The sequence below is a fragment of the Anastrepha obliqua genome, chromosome 5, assembly GCF_027943255.1.
Source record: "Anastrepha obliqua isolate idAnaObli1 chromosome 5, idAnaObli1_1.0, whole genome shotgun sequence".
Lineage (NCBI taxonomy): Eukaryota > Metazoa > Arthropoda > Insecta > Diptera > Tephritidae > Anastrepha > Anastrepha obliqua.
Genome location: NC_072896.1, coordinates 76,364,066 through 76,377,826, shown reverse-complemented (window position 1 = coordinate 76,377,826; position 13,761 = coordinate 76,364,066). Strand labels below are relative to the sequence as shown.

The window sequence follows — 13,761 nt, the reverse complement described above, 5'->3', positions numbered from 1 at the left end:
GTTTCTAGACTTTTCATTTGCCCGCTACATATGCAAATTCATACATATTATAACATACAAGTACCATAATTTATTTCTAACACCAGTTTTTCTATCAAAATTTGTGAAAATTTTCAAAAATTAGCTAATAAAGTATATCAAGTTGAAATAATAAAATTATTGATTAACTAGAAAATTAACTAACAACATTGAATAAATAAAATCTGTTAGAAAATGGAAATATTTGTATTTCTTAAAATTTTTGTTTGTTACTGTCAGTTGCAACTATTTCACGCAAAGGAAAATATTTTTTTTATTTATATATTTTTTTTGTTTTTTTGCACAGCCGTTAGTTGCCAAGTTTCACTTGCTGCTGTACAGTGTTTCTAAATAGATGGCAATTGGTTTTGTAGGTCTACTGTTATTTGTTCTAATTTTACTGTTAGTCAATGCACAGCGTTCATTTAAGTACTTAAGCACAAATGCAGCTTAAAGTACAGATAAATTAATTTGCGCAATTATTTAATAATTTTTGTTTTTCTGTAATTTTTGTTGAATATTTGTAATTTACAACTACATACATATTTTTACGTATCATGTTTTTCTACAATGCTGTTTGAAGCATACTTCATTTTCTTGTTATTTTTATTTTTGTTTGTTTGCATTTTTTCTTTTCTTTTGGAACAATTGGAACACATTTGCTTGGAATAAAATCACATAATCATTATAAATTGAAGAAAATAACAATAATAAAAAAAAAAAAATCAATTAAAATGCTAGCCTTCACATATCTTTAATTTTCAATTTCAATTATTTTTTACATTTATATTTACAGTAGGTAGAAAAAGCGTGGACAAGTTAGTCGGTTACGTAACTTTCAGAATAATTACGTACATCTTTTGCTTTCAAATTAAAAAGAAAGTTCAAAATAGAAAAGTGTCTTCAAATGTTGACATTAGGGTGGCACAAAACAAGAAAAACAAATTTCTTAATGCTACCTTATAAATTTGTTGCTTGACCAAAAAAGGAGACAGCTAATTTTTTATTTTTTCTATTTTTTATATTATGTTTTAATTTATTAAATATTAACGCGTGCCGCACACTGAATTCATATAGGAAAAAGTCCCTTTAATATTTAATCTCCTGTTTTTATATTCTTTCACAAATGTTCAAAAAATGTCTTAGGTCAAAAATAAAAAAAAATATAAGATAAAGTTTTAAAATTTTTTAAATTGTGGGTGCTTTTCAGGTCCACCACGGCATGGGGTAAGTATTAAAATAAAATAAATAAAAAATTATAGTTTTTTGGCCATAAAAAAGTTTTCTAATATGTGCAATTTCTAAATTTCTAAAAAAATTGTTCAAATCTTTAAAGTTAAAAAACAAAAATATCTATCTAATTTTCGTATTACTTTTGGTCTAAGACATTTGTTTTAAATAAAGCATATGGCATCATATTTTAAAATGTACTTTTCCGTTAATTTGGTATAAAATGTTTTAATTTTCTTTCCCAAATGTTCAAGAAATGATACTTTTAGCTTTAAAAAACAGTGTCTTAGGGCAAAAGTAAAAATAAAAATCAATCAAAATATTAAAATACATTTAAAAAAATTTTAAATTTTAACAAAAATTTAATTTGGAACAAAAAAAAAGATTTGTCTTTTTTTTCTCTTTGACATTTCTCTGACATTTTTTAAATTTTGGGGGTTTTAGCATCACGGCATGGGGTAAATTTACAATAAATAAATAAAAAATAATTTTTTGAATATATTTTAATTTTTAAATTAACGGATTTGTGCAATTTCTAAAAAAACACGATTTATCTAAATTTTAAAAGTAAAAAATATATTCATATTAGTTTTTGTTTTTTTTTTTTTGTGACGATATTTGTTTTAATAAAGCTTTGGGTGTCATTTTTTAAATATTACGCACGGCTAAATATTAAATAAAAATATATTACAAAAACCAAAAGGTGCCTAATTTTTTTGGCCATAGAACAAATCAAAAGATTAACATTAAGAAATAAAAAACTTTCTTTGTTTGGTGCAACTTAAGTACTTTAACGAGCAGGTTTTGTAACTTACTTTCGAATGCATTTAATTGAAATTTTTGGGCAAACGTATTAAAATTCACGCGGAAGTGAATTACAGAACCTACTCCATAGACAAATAGGTATGTTCTATGATGGCAAAAAGATGTATTTTCTTGATGCCACTCCCTCGAATGTGTAAAACGGAACTAACTCGTAAGCATAACTCGCAGATTTTTTTACAATTTGCAATTTTGTAAAAGCAGCGTTTGCAAATGTTTTTTGTATTCGCACGGCAGTTCATATGCGACCGCGTACCGTTACTTCATCAGCATACCCCAAAAATTTTAGCACACATTTTATGCTCTTACACTAACAGCAACATTGTGCACATTTTCCACCCTGCGGCTTGCCAAGCCTTCAGATAATCAAATCATTATATACCTACATATGTATGTATGTACACATCAACATACACACGAGTGTATCACTAATTAAAAACTACTTAACAAAAACGTATTAGCAAAAAAGTTTCATAACTGAACGAATCTACTTACGCATACAACTAATCGTTGTCCTGGCTTGACGGCGCAACAAACTATTGATAGCCCTTTTTATTTAACTAAACCCTTCTTCCTTCAATACTTATTACTACACAGAGCCCACATACGAAATTATGCCTTGATTAGCGGTATTTATTGGCATGTAATTCATTTCATTGGGCATTTACCGCACGAATCGTTACTCTTACACTCTCCTCTTCTCTCACTATTTACTGTAACATTTCATATTTGTACGCCCAACGGCTTATACGCCGCTGCTGAGTGCTGCTGCCGCCGCTGGCAAGAAGTCGCTGTTATAGTTGCGCGCGTCTACTATCTCAAATGATGCTCTCATCATTGTTGCGTGTCAGCCGTATGGTGGTTGTTGTATTGTTGCTGCTGCCACTGGTGCCACTACTACCATTTGCGCCGCCACTTCCACTGCTACCACTACGATTTCGACCACCACCACCACCAACGCTGCCGCTGGTCAAGGTTGTCACAACAATACTCTCATCGTCATACAAATCAATATCTTCATCTTCGTCGTCATCATATTCCGAGTTCGATGTGGAGAGTAGTGCGGTGGTCACTTGATTGCGCAGACCGCTAATACCCGTTATACCCACTAGACCACTGCCGCCACCTCCACCAGCGCTACAGCTGCCCATTCGGCGAATTTGTGCACGTGGCGTTAATTTCGGTAGGAGTGGTTCACGTCCGGTGCTATTGCTGCTACCGCTGATGGTGCGCTCTCGAGTGGTCAAAGCGGCGCTGTCCCAATCATCGCCCGTCGGCTCGCACAGGGACTTGGAATGGCCGTGCTGATAAGTCTCCTCGGGGATAGTGTCTCTGTGGTTGGGTGTGAGGAGATTAATTGTGAATCGTTTGATTTTGAAGCGCCACGTATGATGGGGGGGAGCAGGGGGTCAATTGAAAGAAAATTTTAATTATAGATTTTTTTTTTCAAATTAAGGGGAGTGTGTTGTTGATACGTATATGATTTTTTAGCAACATTTGTATGTTCTCTTGAAATTACATATTTTTTAGAATATTTTCTCTTAGAAATGTCGCACTATATGATAATGGAAAATTTGTATAAGCACGAGAGCCAAAAGCATGCAGGAAGAGTGGTTTAAGAAAAAGCTGGGTTTTTTTTTTCAAATTTTAGTTCATAATAAGCACAAAAAAGATGAAATGAAAAGCGAAAGAGACCAAAGCGCTGGTGAAACCATAGGCACGAATGCAGTTTGAATGTACGACTGCAAATTCTTCTACAAGGCTGAAATTTCTTAGTTTGCTTGGGTAAAAAGAAAAAATTAACAAAAATTTAAGAAATTGAAAAGCAGTTAAGATAAATAAAGTTTAAGTATAAAATGCTGAAATTTATTCAAATAAATCGCCAAAAAGCTGTGTGAAGTGAAAGCATAAAAATGTGAAATATGTATATATTAAACGATATGTACATACACATGTGAAAATTTTGGTAATGTATAGAAGCATTTTAGTTTTAAAACATCGAAATATTTCAATATACGAGTATACACATTTTATACATACATACAAGTTTATAGGCGAGAAACAGGAAAGAAGCGGGATTAAAAGTAATTTTATGAAACAATAAATAAGGATGTATTTACAATTGAAATATTCATTAGGATACAGTACTCTCATAATTGTAAAGTTTACATTTTTTAATAGAAATAATAATACTAAATATGTTACCCACAAAGGCTATAAAGTCGTAGCACATTTATTTCTTAGTATGAAAATATTAAATGAAATACTTTTTGAAACAGTAATACTTTTTGAAACAGTAATACTTTTTATCAACCGAAATTTTATCAGCTAAATTATATTAGATAAGGTGGTATTAATTGTTAGACAAGATGGCGCAAAACTAATAATCCCATTCTTACTTTGAATAACATCTTTACTAAATAAAGAAAGATGATTTTGAGTGATCGAAATATTTATTTTGACCTTTACGCACTCCATTGCTTGTCTGCATACTGCGGCTGTCTCGTTCAGCCTCAAATACGACGCCATTTGAGAAATTAAAAATCTTCCGATATTTAAACAGTTGAGAAGAAGGTGTACACCAAGATTGGCTAATTTTTTAGTGATAGTTAAAATAAGCGTTTCATTATCACCAAATCTTCAGTTTTTCGGTGTTTTAACTATCCGCTTGTGGCATTAATTATTTAGTGCACTATGCCCAACTCTGGTGTACTCTACATATTGACAAGTTTAGACTATTTATTTATTTACTTTTTAATTTCAATCATTCTTTTCACAACAAAAACCATGTAAAGCAAAGTTTCAAACTTTGCACAAAATTTGTAAGAATTCGGTAGATTTTCGTCGGAATTTCCAAGTCTTTACTCAGAATTTCTGCAAAACATTCAATTTCATAGCTCATTCAATTTTGGTTTTGGTAAAGTAAAAGTTTCAAGTAGGTCAAAAATTACACTGATTTTTTTTTGCTCGCGGTCTTGTGCGTATTCACCGTTTAACGCCTACTCCACATTTTTTTACATTGAAGAAAACACCCTACACCGTCAGCAAAAAAAAAAAATCGTCAGAATTCAACGCGATTTTTGAATCATTTGAAACTAGCCCTTTATTAGACCAAAATTCATTAATCTAAACTCAGTAAAAAGTTTTAAACTTTGAATTTTTACAAATTTTGTACAAAGCTCGAAACCTTGCTTTATATGGTTCTTGTTGTAGTATGAACTATATTTTTGTAAAAAATTTATTGAAATTACAAAATAAATAAATAAACAGTCAAAACGTACCAATGTGTGGTGTACGCTTTCTTTAGACGATGAATGCTTAAATAATTGGCTTTTATGCGTTTAGTGGGTGTTCGGCCGAGCTTCTCCTCCTATTTGTGGCGCGCGTCTTGATGTTGTTCCACAAATGAGATTAGGTGATTAATTTTGCGCCAGTTTGTATGGGCATATTTTTATGTATAATATACATTATACATACATATCCTATATGTATATTTAAAGTAAATTTATATATTGCATATATCTAAAATAAATAAATAAATAAATACAGTTTATAATATAAATATTTAAGTATTCAAAATATTTAAAAAAGGTTTACAAAAGTAAATTCCTCAGAAATAATCGAGTCCTTAGAAATTTGTATTTTCTAATGCGTATGTATGTATGCACGTATAATAAAATTAGAAGTACTTGTGTTGCACGTCCAACCTCGATCCAATTATAGAGTGTGTCTTGATGTTGCCTTAAAAACGAAAGGTTCAACAGGTTTATGGTTTCGATAGAGGTTGTGGAAAATCGAATGACAGCAAATGAAAAATTGTTCAACGTACTCCGAAATGGAATATTTAGTGATTCGGTAGACCGCCTCAGTACCGAATCACTAAATATTCCATAGTCTAGTGGCTTTGAGCGTGATCGACAATAGGCTTAGGGTGCCATACCCACTGTGAACAATGAATACTAAAAAGAAGTTGAAATTATACAATGAATCAGCGTCTCAGAAAAGAAAAAATATACCCTTTGGAGAAGCTTAAAACTGTGAGTTCCTTCAGTTATGGAATAACATTAAGATGCATACTACAAATTGGAGACGTTTGGTCTAAAAATCCTTGAAGGTCATATGTGTTAGTAGTTATATCTGTGGCTACAATCAATAACCGACTAGGTTGATTTGAGAGAGATAACTCGAATCTTATCATATTTAACCAAGAAAAGTCTATATGAAAGCGAGTGAAATCGTACCTCCGAAACATATTCTTTTAAAAGTTACTACTATTAACACATGGGCTAATTTCTCTTAAGTATGATTTTCGACTTAGGCGGATAGTGATGGTGACCACAAATATTATTTATTTATTTAAGTCTACGAATTACAATCCTTACAGACTATAATACACAAGTTGCTTAGATTAAACTTCGCACATATTACATGTATTTAAAAACAACTATAATAAGAATTTAAGAGATTTAAAAATGCTACTCTCGAAAAATCGAGAACAACATCATTATGAACGGAATTTAATTCCGTAAAGCACGAGTAATGGGAGCATTACTGGCATAGTTAGTTTTAAAGTTTCACCCATAAAAAGGGTAGAAGGGTAGACATTAAATCGAATCTTTTCCAACAAGTAGAGACAATCAATTACTCCAGTAATAATGTTATGAGTAAAAGACAGATACAGTATAGACCTAGGAATTTCTAAGGACTTGAGACTTTTAAGCATGAGACGATCAGAATATTATGGCATGAGATCAATAAAATTCAGAGACCAAGGGGCATATTTGAGAAAAAAATATTGCACACGTTCGATTCTATTGATAGCTTGCTGACTACAAGGTCTCCAAATAAAAACAGCATATTCTAAATGAGATCTGGATTTTAAAGTAATATAATATTTATATGGTTATTAAAAGAAAAATTGTTATCATACCTATATAAAGCCAAGGTTTTCGAGTAAGATATTTGAAAGCACTTAGATTAGTTCAGCGAAAGTCGTGAACTCTGGCACCAGAAGTAAAGCCTATTCATATCGGGTTTAAGTTTAATGGCATCCTCTTGAGTCTTGATCGCTGAGAAGATCTTAAGGTCATCAGCATAAAGCAAACATTTAACAAATGAGAAACAACTTTTATGTCATTAATAAATAACACAAATAAAAGCGGTCCCAAGATACTTCCTCGCGGAACACCAGAGGTGGCACCAAAGGGGGTAGAAGAAATACCATCAATTGTTATAACACAACGTCTATTGCTCAAATAAGATTTTATTCATTGCAGAAATGCAGAATGAAAGCCAAAACAACCTAATTTTTTAACTTAGATTCTATGAGAAATTTTGTCGAAGACTTTCGAAAAGTCAGTATGAATACAGTCGACCTGGAAGCCAGCCGAGAAAGAATCAATGCAGTATTCACTAAAAACAACCAGATTAGATACTGTAGATCTGTTAGCAATAAACCCCATTTTTAAAGGGGTGAGAAATTCATTTGCAGAACGACGCAGTCGGTAGTCATAAATAATGCAGTTTTTGTGGGAGACAACCCATAATGAAATTTTCCAAAGAATATATTTGTAGACCCTTTACGCCCCTAAGTGCTTTTTGGAAACTACGTTTTAGGTATTTGTCAAATAAAAGACCCTCTATAAGAGACAGTAATGGGTTAAAATGTTTTACAAAAATACAAAATACTGCTGAAAGGAAAATCCTCAAGTATATAATGCGGTATGCAAAATCAATCAGTCATAATTGACACATGTGAACTAGACAGCTGTAGTATACCAACACTATACTATTTTTTTCAGTAAACAAAATTGGATGATTATTTTTGCGCTAGCTTGTAGAATTCATAGCCTCGAACGAATAATGTTTGGATTATATTGATTGCAGTTTTGTCGCGTAGACAAATCGATTCTTGCTTCACTGAGTAACTAATTTTTAACAACAACTAAAACCAGACGGACAACGTGCACTTTTTGTTGCGTAGAGGCTTTCACTAAGGGGACTCTAATCGCCAGCATATTCAAAATTCGCTATAGAGGCTTTTGAGTCGGCTTGAAGTGGCTTTTGTTAACGGTACTTTAATCATGAATATATTCCAAAGGTCTGCATGCTTAAAGCTTTTTCATTATATTGGGTGTTTTTTAAGAGCTCAAGATCTTAAAATGATAATACAAAATAGAAATATTGTTGGAATGATTTTGTTTTAGTATAATTTGGTAGATAATCAAATTATATTTACTTTTTGAATATGAGATGTGGCATAAATCCGCCGCGGCTACGAGTTACATGGTCCCGATTAATGTTGACTTGAAAAACTTACTGAACAGAAATGTCAACATAGTTCGCCATTTTCAGCTGTCAAATCTTAGTTATCGATATTGATAGTTCTCCATAGATCCATGTATGGAACATTTAACAATAACGAGGCTTTTTCAGGGATTTAGGAAAAATTTTGTTATATTGAATTTGTCGTTTTATCTATTCATGTTTTTATGTTATATCGAGCCTTCACTGTATATAAAAACTTAATTTGATCACCATGCAACCTATCCATCCTATCCTATACCATCGTTTTGCAACCTATCTAATATATATGTACATATATAATTAGCGCGTACACTTTTGGGAGGGACCTATAGTTTCAAGCCGATGCCGAACGGCAGATATTTTTTATAAGGAGGGATGTCGAGGGATGACCGCTATTAGAAAAAACTTTTTCTTCATTTTGGTGTTTCACCTATATTCAAAACTGCTTTCTCTCTGAATTCCGAATGGTAGTTATGCACCAACCCATTCGGCTAAGGCGGCCGTCAGATAGGTAAAACACTGAAACATTAGGCCTGACACTCAACGCTAACTAACATTCGATATCAACATTCAAGCCTCTCGTCACACAATTCACCTAAACCTATTCATCTTACACATTTCTTTCTCTCTAAGCAGTTAACTGAGAATTTGATAGCAATCGGGTTATATGTGGAACCAGGGCGCTTAATGCAAAGATCTTGTTGTTTTACAAATCAATTTAATAGGAAATACAAAAAAACGCTCGGAGCACCCTAAAAATAAATTACAGTAATACGTGCAATAGAAGTGACTTGTAAAGTATTAATACATTAATACAAAAACACATACATATACATAAGTATGTACATATGTAAGTATGTTAGTTACAAAAATTGAGGGGTTAGTAAATTCTAAAATGTCGTATCGACAGGACAAATTTTTGCGACTCATATTTTAAAATCTAACATTACTTACTTTTTTCTAACTTAAATTGGAAGAACTCTAAGCTCTTGTGTACATACATATGTACGTAAACCTTTGGGTATTTCCTTTAATTAATTTGCACGATGCCAACCTAAGGAGTTGTTGTTTTTATGTATGTGGTTTATAGGCGCTCTCTATCTTTACCCCAATTTACTGTATTCGTGTATGTTTAGTAGATAGATATTTATGTAAGTGTACCCATAGTCTTTATGATACAAATGCACACGGTATGCGTGTAGGTCAGAGAAATACTCGCAGTGCTAAATCCCCTCTTAATAATAATAATAATAATAATAATGCATGTATGTGTGTGTATGTTCTTTTTAAAATGCTTAGTGCGGAACCACTACAAAGAGAAGCTTAACAATTTCATACCGTTTGAGTGTTTTGTGTTAAAAATATTCTAGTGTATCTATTCCTTTCCATAAAAGCATGTATATGAGTGTATGTGTGTTTGTAGATTCGTTAGACACGTTGATACTGGAAATGTATACTGTAAGAAATTCAAGAAATGTGATTTTATTTAAGGACGATCAGTCACAAATGAGACTCGTTTTTGGAATCTTAGTTTAGAGTTTTTTGTTTATTTGTTATGTTTTCACCTTTTAAACGCCACCGAGATATGAAATAAGAAAATTATGATGGTTTAGTATATATAAGGTAAAGAGTGGCGCAAAATTAATCACCCTACCCAAAGAATTATAATTTTTGCAAAATAAAGATTTCTATCACTCAAAATCATTTTTCTTACTTAATAAAAAAGTTATTTCAAACCAAATTGGAAGATTAATTTTGCTCCACCTTGTATTAATTAAAAATGTTACAGGTTTGAATTGCTCAAGTGCAGATTTCACAAGCAAAAGAGAGTTAAATACAAATATGTAATATATAAGTACATTAGGGTGCATCCATACAAAAACAAACCGAATTATTTTTCCATCATAATCATAAAGTTTATAACGTTCTAAGCCTTCCGCCATAAAAAAGTTCAACCAAATTTTAAGATATACGTGAGTTGGTCCGATTTGGAAGAAGCTCCAAAAATCGAGTTTTTTAATAAATAAAAATTGATTTTAAATATATTTTTAAATATTTCAGATGACAGTTTAAGCAAAAAGGTCTATACAAAAATGTTGAAAATTAAAAAAAATATACAAATATTGCGAAAAACTAATTTTATTTATAAAAAAACAACTGATGCCAGTTGCCTGAAGTTTTTAATATGATGATTTATAATTATATTTCAAGTAAATAAATAAATAATTTAAAAAGAATATAAAACAACACGATTTTTGGAGGTATTTCCAAATTAATATCAATCTTCTTATTTTTCCGAAATATTTAACCCAACATTAAAATATAATATTGTATAAAATATATTATAATATATAATAATATAGTAAAATAAATTTTATAATCCCGGCGGAAAAACAGCAACCTTTTTTTTTAATAAATGGAGTAGTTAAATATAAATTGGCTTATCTTCTGTGCTAGTATTTCTGATATACCTTTTTCTTGATAACTGCATGGTGTCCGGAGGCAGAATATACATATATATATATATATATATATGTATATATAATTGGCGCGTACACCCTTTTTGGGTGTTTGGCCGAGCTCTTCCTTCTAATTGTGGCGTGCCTCTTGATGTTGTTCCACAAATGGAGGGACGGACCTACAGTTTCAAGCCGACTCCGACCGGCAGATATTTTCTATGAGGAGCTTTTTCATGGCAGAAATATACTCGGAGGTTCGCCGTTGCTTGCCGAGGGGCGACCGCTATTACCGTGATTCGAACCTACGATCTCTCTGAATTCCGAAAGGTAGTCATGCACCAAGCCATTCGGCCACGCCGGCCACCATTAGATAGAATTAAGTTTTAAATTTAAAGTTTCTCCCAAGCCGCTGAGCGTATAAGTAAGTGGGGAGAGGACCGCGCTAGATTTGTTATTCGTGCCGGCCAATGATTCGTATGCAACTGCTCGTCGTAGAGTCTGCGACTTTACAATATTCGACGTTTAGGTGATGCCCCAAGCGAAGATTTGATTCGTGCGAGAGCGAAGGTTCCGGGCAAAAAGTTCGGTGGCCAACAGCCCACGAGGGCCCAGGCAGAGAAAATAGGCAATGAAATGAAAGAGTTCTCTTTAACTAGCCTATTCAATTTTACCACTATTTCATAACGAGTTTCCTTTTCACTCTACGGCACTGCCTTTACAGCGATTACGGAAATTGTTTCGGATTTAAAGTACAGGGTGGCTGATGAAAGCCGCTACCAAAAAAAAAATTGAATAACTTTTTTTCTTTTTAAGTTATCTGTTCCATTTTTGATTTAATTTGCAGATTGATCTTTAAAATTTATTAAAATGGATAACTGGGACATGCAAACAAGAATTTGGATAGTCCGCCGCTATCACGCACTGGAGTCCGTAGTTTTGGTACAGAGAGAGTACAGGCGGATGTTTGGCGGCGATCCCCCGAGCAGATGGACCATAATGAGACTGGTGAATAATTTTGCTGAGCAAGGAACAGTCGCAAGAAGGCCTTATCATCGAAACCCACCAGTTCGGACGGAGGAAACGATCGCTGCTGTAGCTGCAGCTATACAAAGCAATCCAAGGGTTTCAACAAGAAGCTTATCTGCTCAACTTGGTGTCAGCCGACAGTCTTTGCAAACAATAATGCACAAAGATTTAGACTTATTTCCCTACAAAATTCAAATGGTTAACAAACTGAATGCAGCAGACTTGCCAATTCGCTTGGAATTTTGCCAGAAGATCCTGCAAATGGTGGAAGAAGACCAAAACATGTTAAACAGCCTTTTCATGTCTGATGAGGCCCATTTCGATTTAAACGGCAATGTGAACAAACAAAATTGTCGAATATGGAGTACTTCTAACCCACAGATACTCCACGAGACGGAATTGCATCCTCTTCGCGTGACAGTGTGGTGTGCGGTTTCTTCACGCTGTATTGTCGGGCCTTATTTTTTTGAAGAAAATGGTCACACCGTTACGGTTACTGGAGACCGTTATTTGAAAATGCTGAAAGAATTTTTCTATCCAGAACTACGCCGAAAGAGAATTCCTTTCAACTCTGTGTGGTTTCAACAAGATGGGGCAACGTCTCACATAGCCCAGACTGTTATGACAGAGTTGCGACGAAAATTTCCCAATAAACTGATTTCAAGAAACTCCGAATTTCGTTGGCCCCCCAGGTCGCCTGACCTTACTGCACCTGACTTTTTCTTGTGGGGTTTATGTAAACAAGAAGTTTATAAAACAAAGCCAACAAATTTGGATGAACTAAAACAATCCATTCGGGCAACAATTGCGGCTATTCCTGTCGCAACTCTCAAAGCAGCAATGAACAACTTTTTACTAAGATGCCGCACTTGTGTCAACGAGCATGGGGGGCATTTAAATTCAATTATTTTTAAAACTAGTTAAGCTACATTTAATAAAATTTAATGACCTTCAACTTGAAAAAAAATAAATGAACTCCATACACTAAAAAAAAAGTTATTTGAGTTTCTTAATGTAGCAAAATTCATCAGGCACCCTGTATAATGAAAGTGTATGAAAATATTTGAAACAGTATAATTTTGAGTTGGACTCTGTTTCATTAATATTTTTGGAGATAATAGAATATATGTACCGTTAGAAATCATCGTCACACACATCGACCGTTAGATCATTCTGCATATCCTAAAATTCGAATATTCTCCTTAACTATAACTATTTTTATGAGCTTGCAATTTTAATATGTATTCATAAAAATATATCTCCTCGTCTCAGGTACCCCTATTTTCGTGTTTGCTGCTGTACATACTAAAAACTTGAAATGAAGAAATCAAATCATATGCATACATACGCATGTACATGAACATATTTCAGGAATATACACATTACAATCGCATTAAATTCTTTGAATTAATATTTAATCTCTAAATAGCTTATTATAAAAATTACTTAAAATATAGGCATACTACGCCTTTTAAAATTTGATTAAAATGCATAAGACTTGAGCTTAGACTACAATATTTTGAGCAAAGTAAAACATGCATTTTAAAAAGCTTCATTGTGCATATTTAAAAATACGCTTTACAGAATAATTTAGATTTACTTGTGCTAAATAAAAGGCTTAATATATTAATGCTCAGACCACAATCGATTTGAAAATAAGTTGCAATAGCGGTAAAGAGTTTGCCGCGCATGTAACGTTCGGATCGAATCTGATGATCGTGGCAATAGTTTTCTTACAAGAAATGCTAATTAAATAGTTGAAAAAATGTTAATCGATAATTTTTAAAGTCCATTTTAGCCTACTTGTGAGCTACCAAATAAATTAAAACTACTATCATGCGTAAATCGTTTTAAAAAATATTATTTTTAAATGCTCATATTTGTTAAAGAGAAATTAGGT

At 32.7% G+C, this 13,761-nt stretch overlaps 1 protein-coding gene across 6 annotated transcripts in view; it reads right to left on the bottom strand.

Annotated features, from left to right (window-relative positions):
• Positions 1 to 1,866: 1,866 nt before the first annotated feature.
• LOC129249501 (uncharacterized) overlaps positions 1,867 to 13,761 on the bottom strand; it is a 175,717-nt gene continuing 163,822 nt past the window's right edge. For all 6 annotated transcript variants that reach the window (XM_054889353.1, XM_054889355.1, XM_054889359.1 and 3 more), the window contains one exon: positions 1,867 to 3,402. In XM_054889353.1, coding sequence (XP_054745328.1) covers positions 2,889 to 3,402 — 514 coding nt within the window. In that variant the 3' untranslated portion in view covers positions 1,867 to 2,888. The remainder of the gene's footprint in view (positions 3,403 to 13,761) is intronic.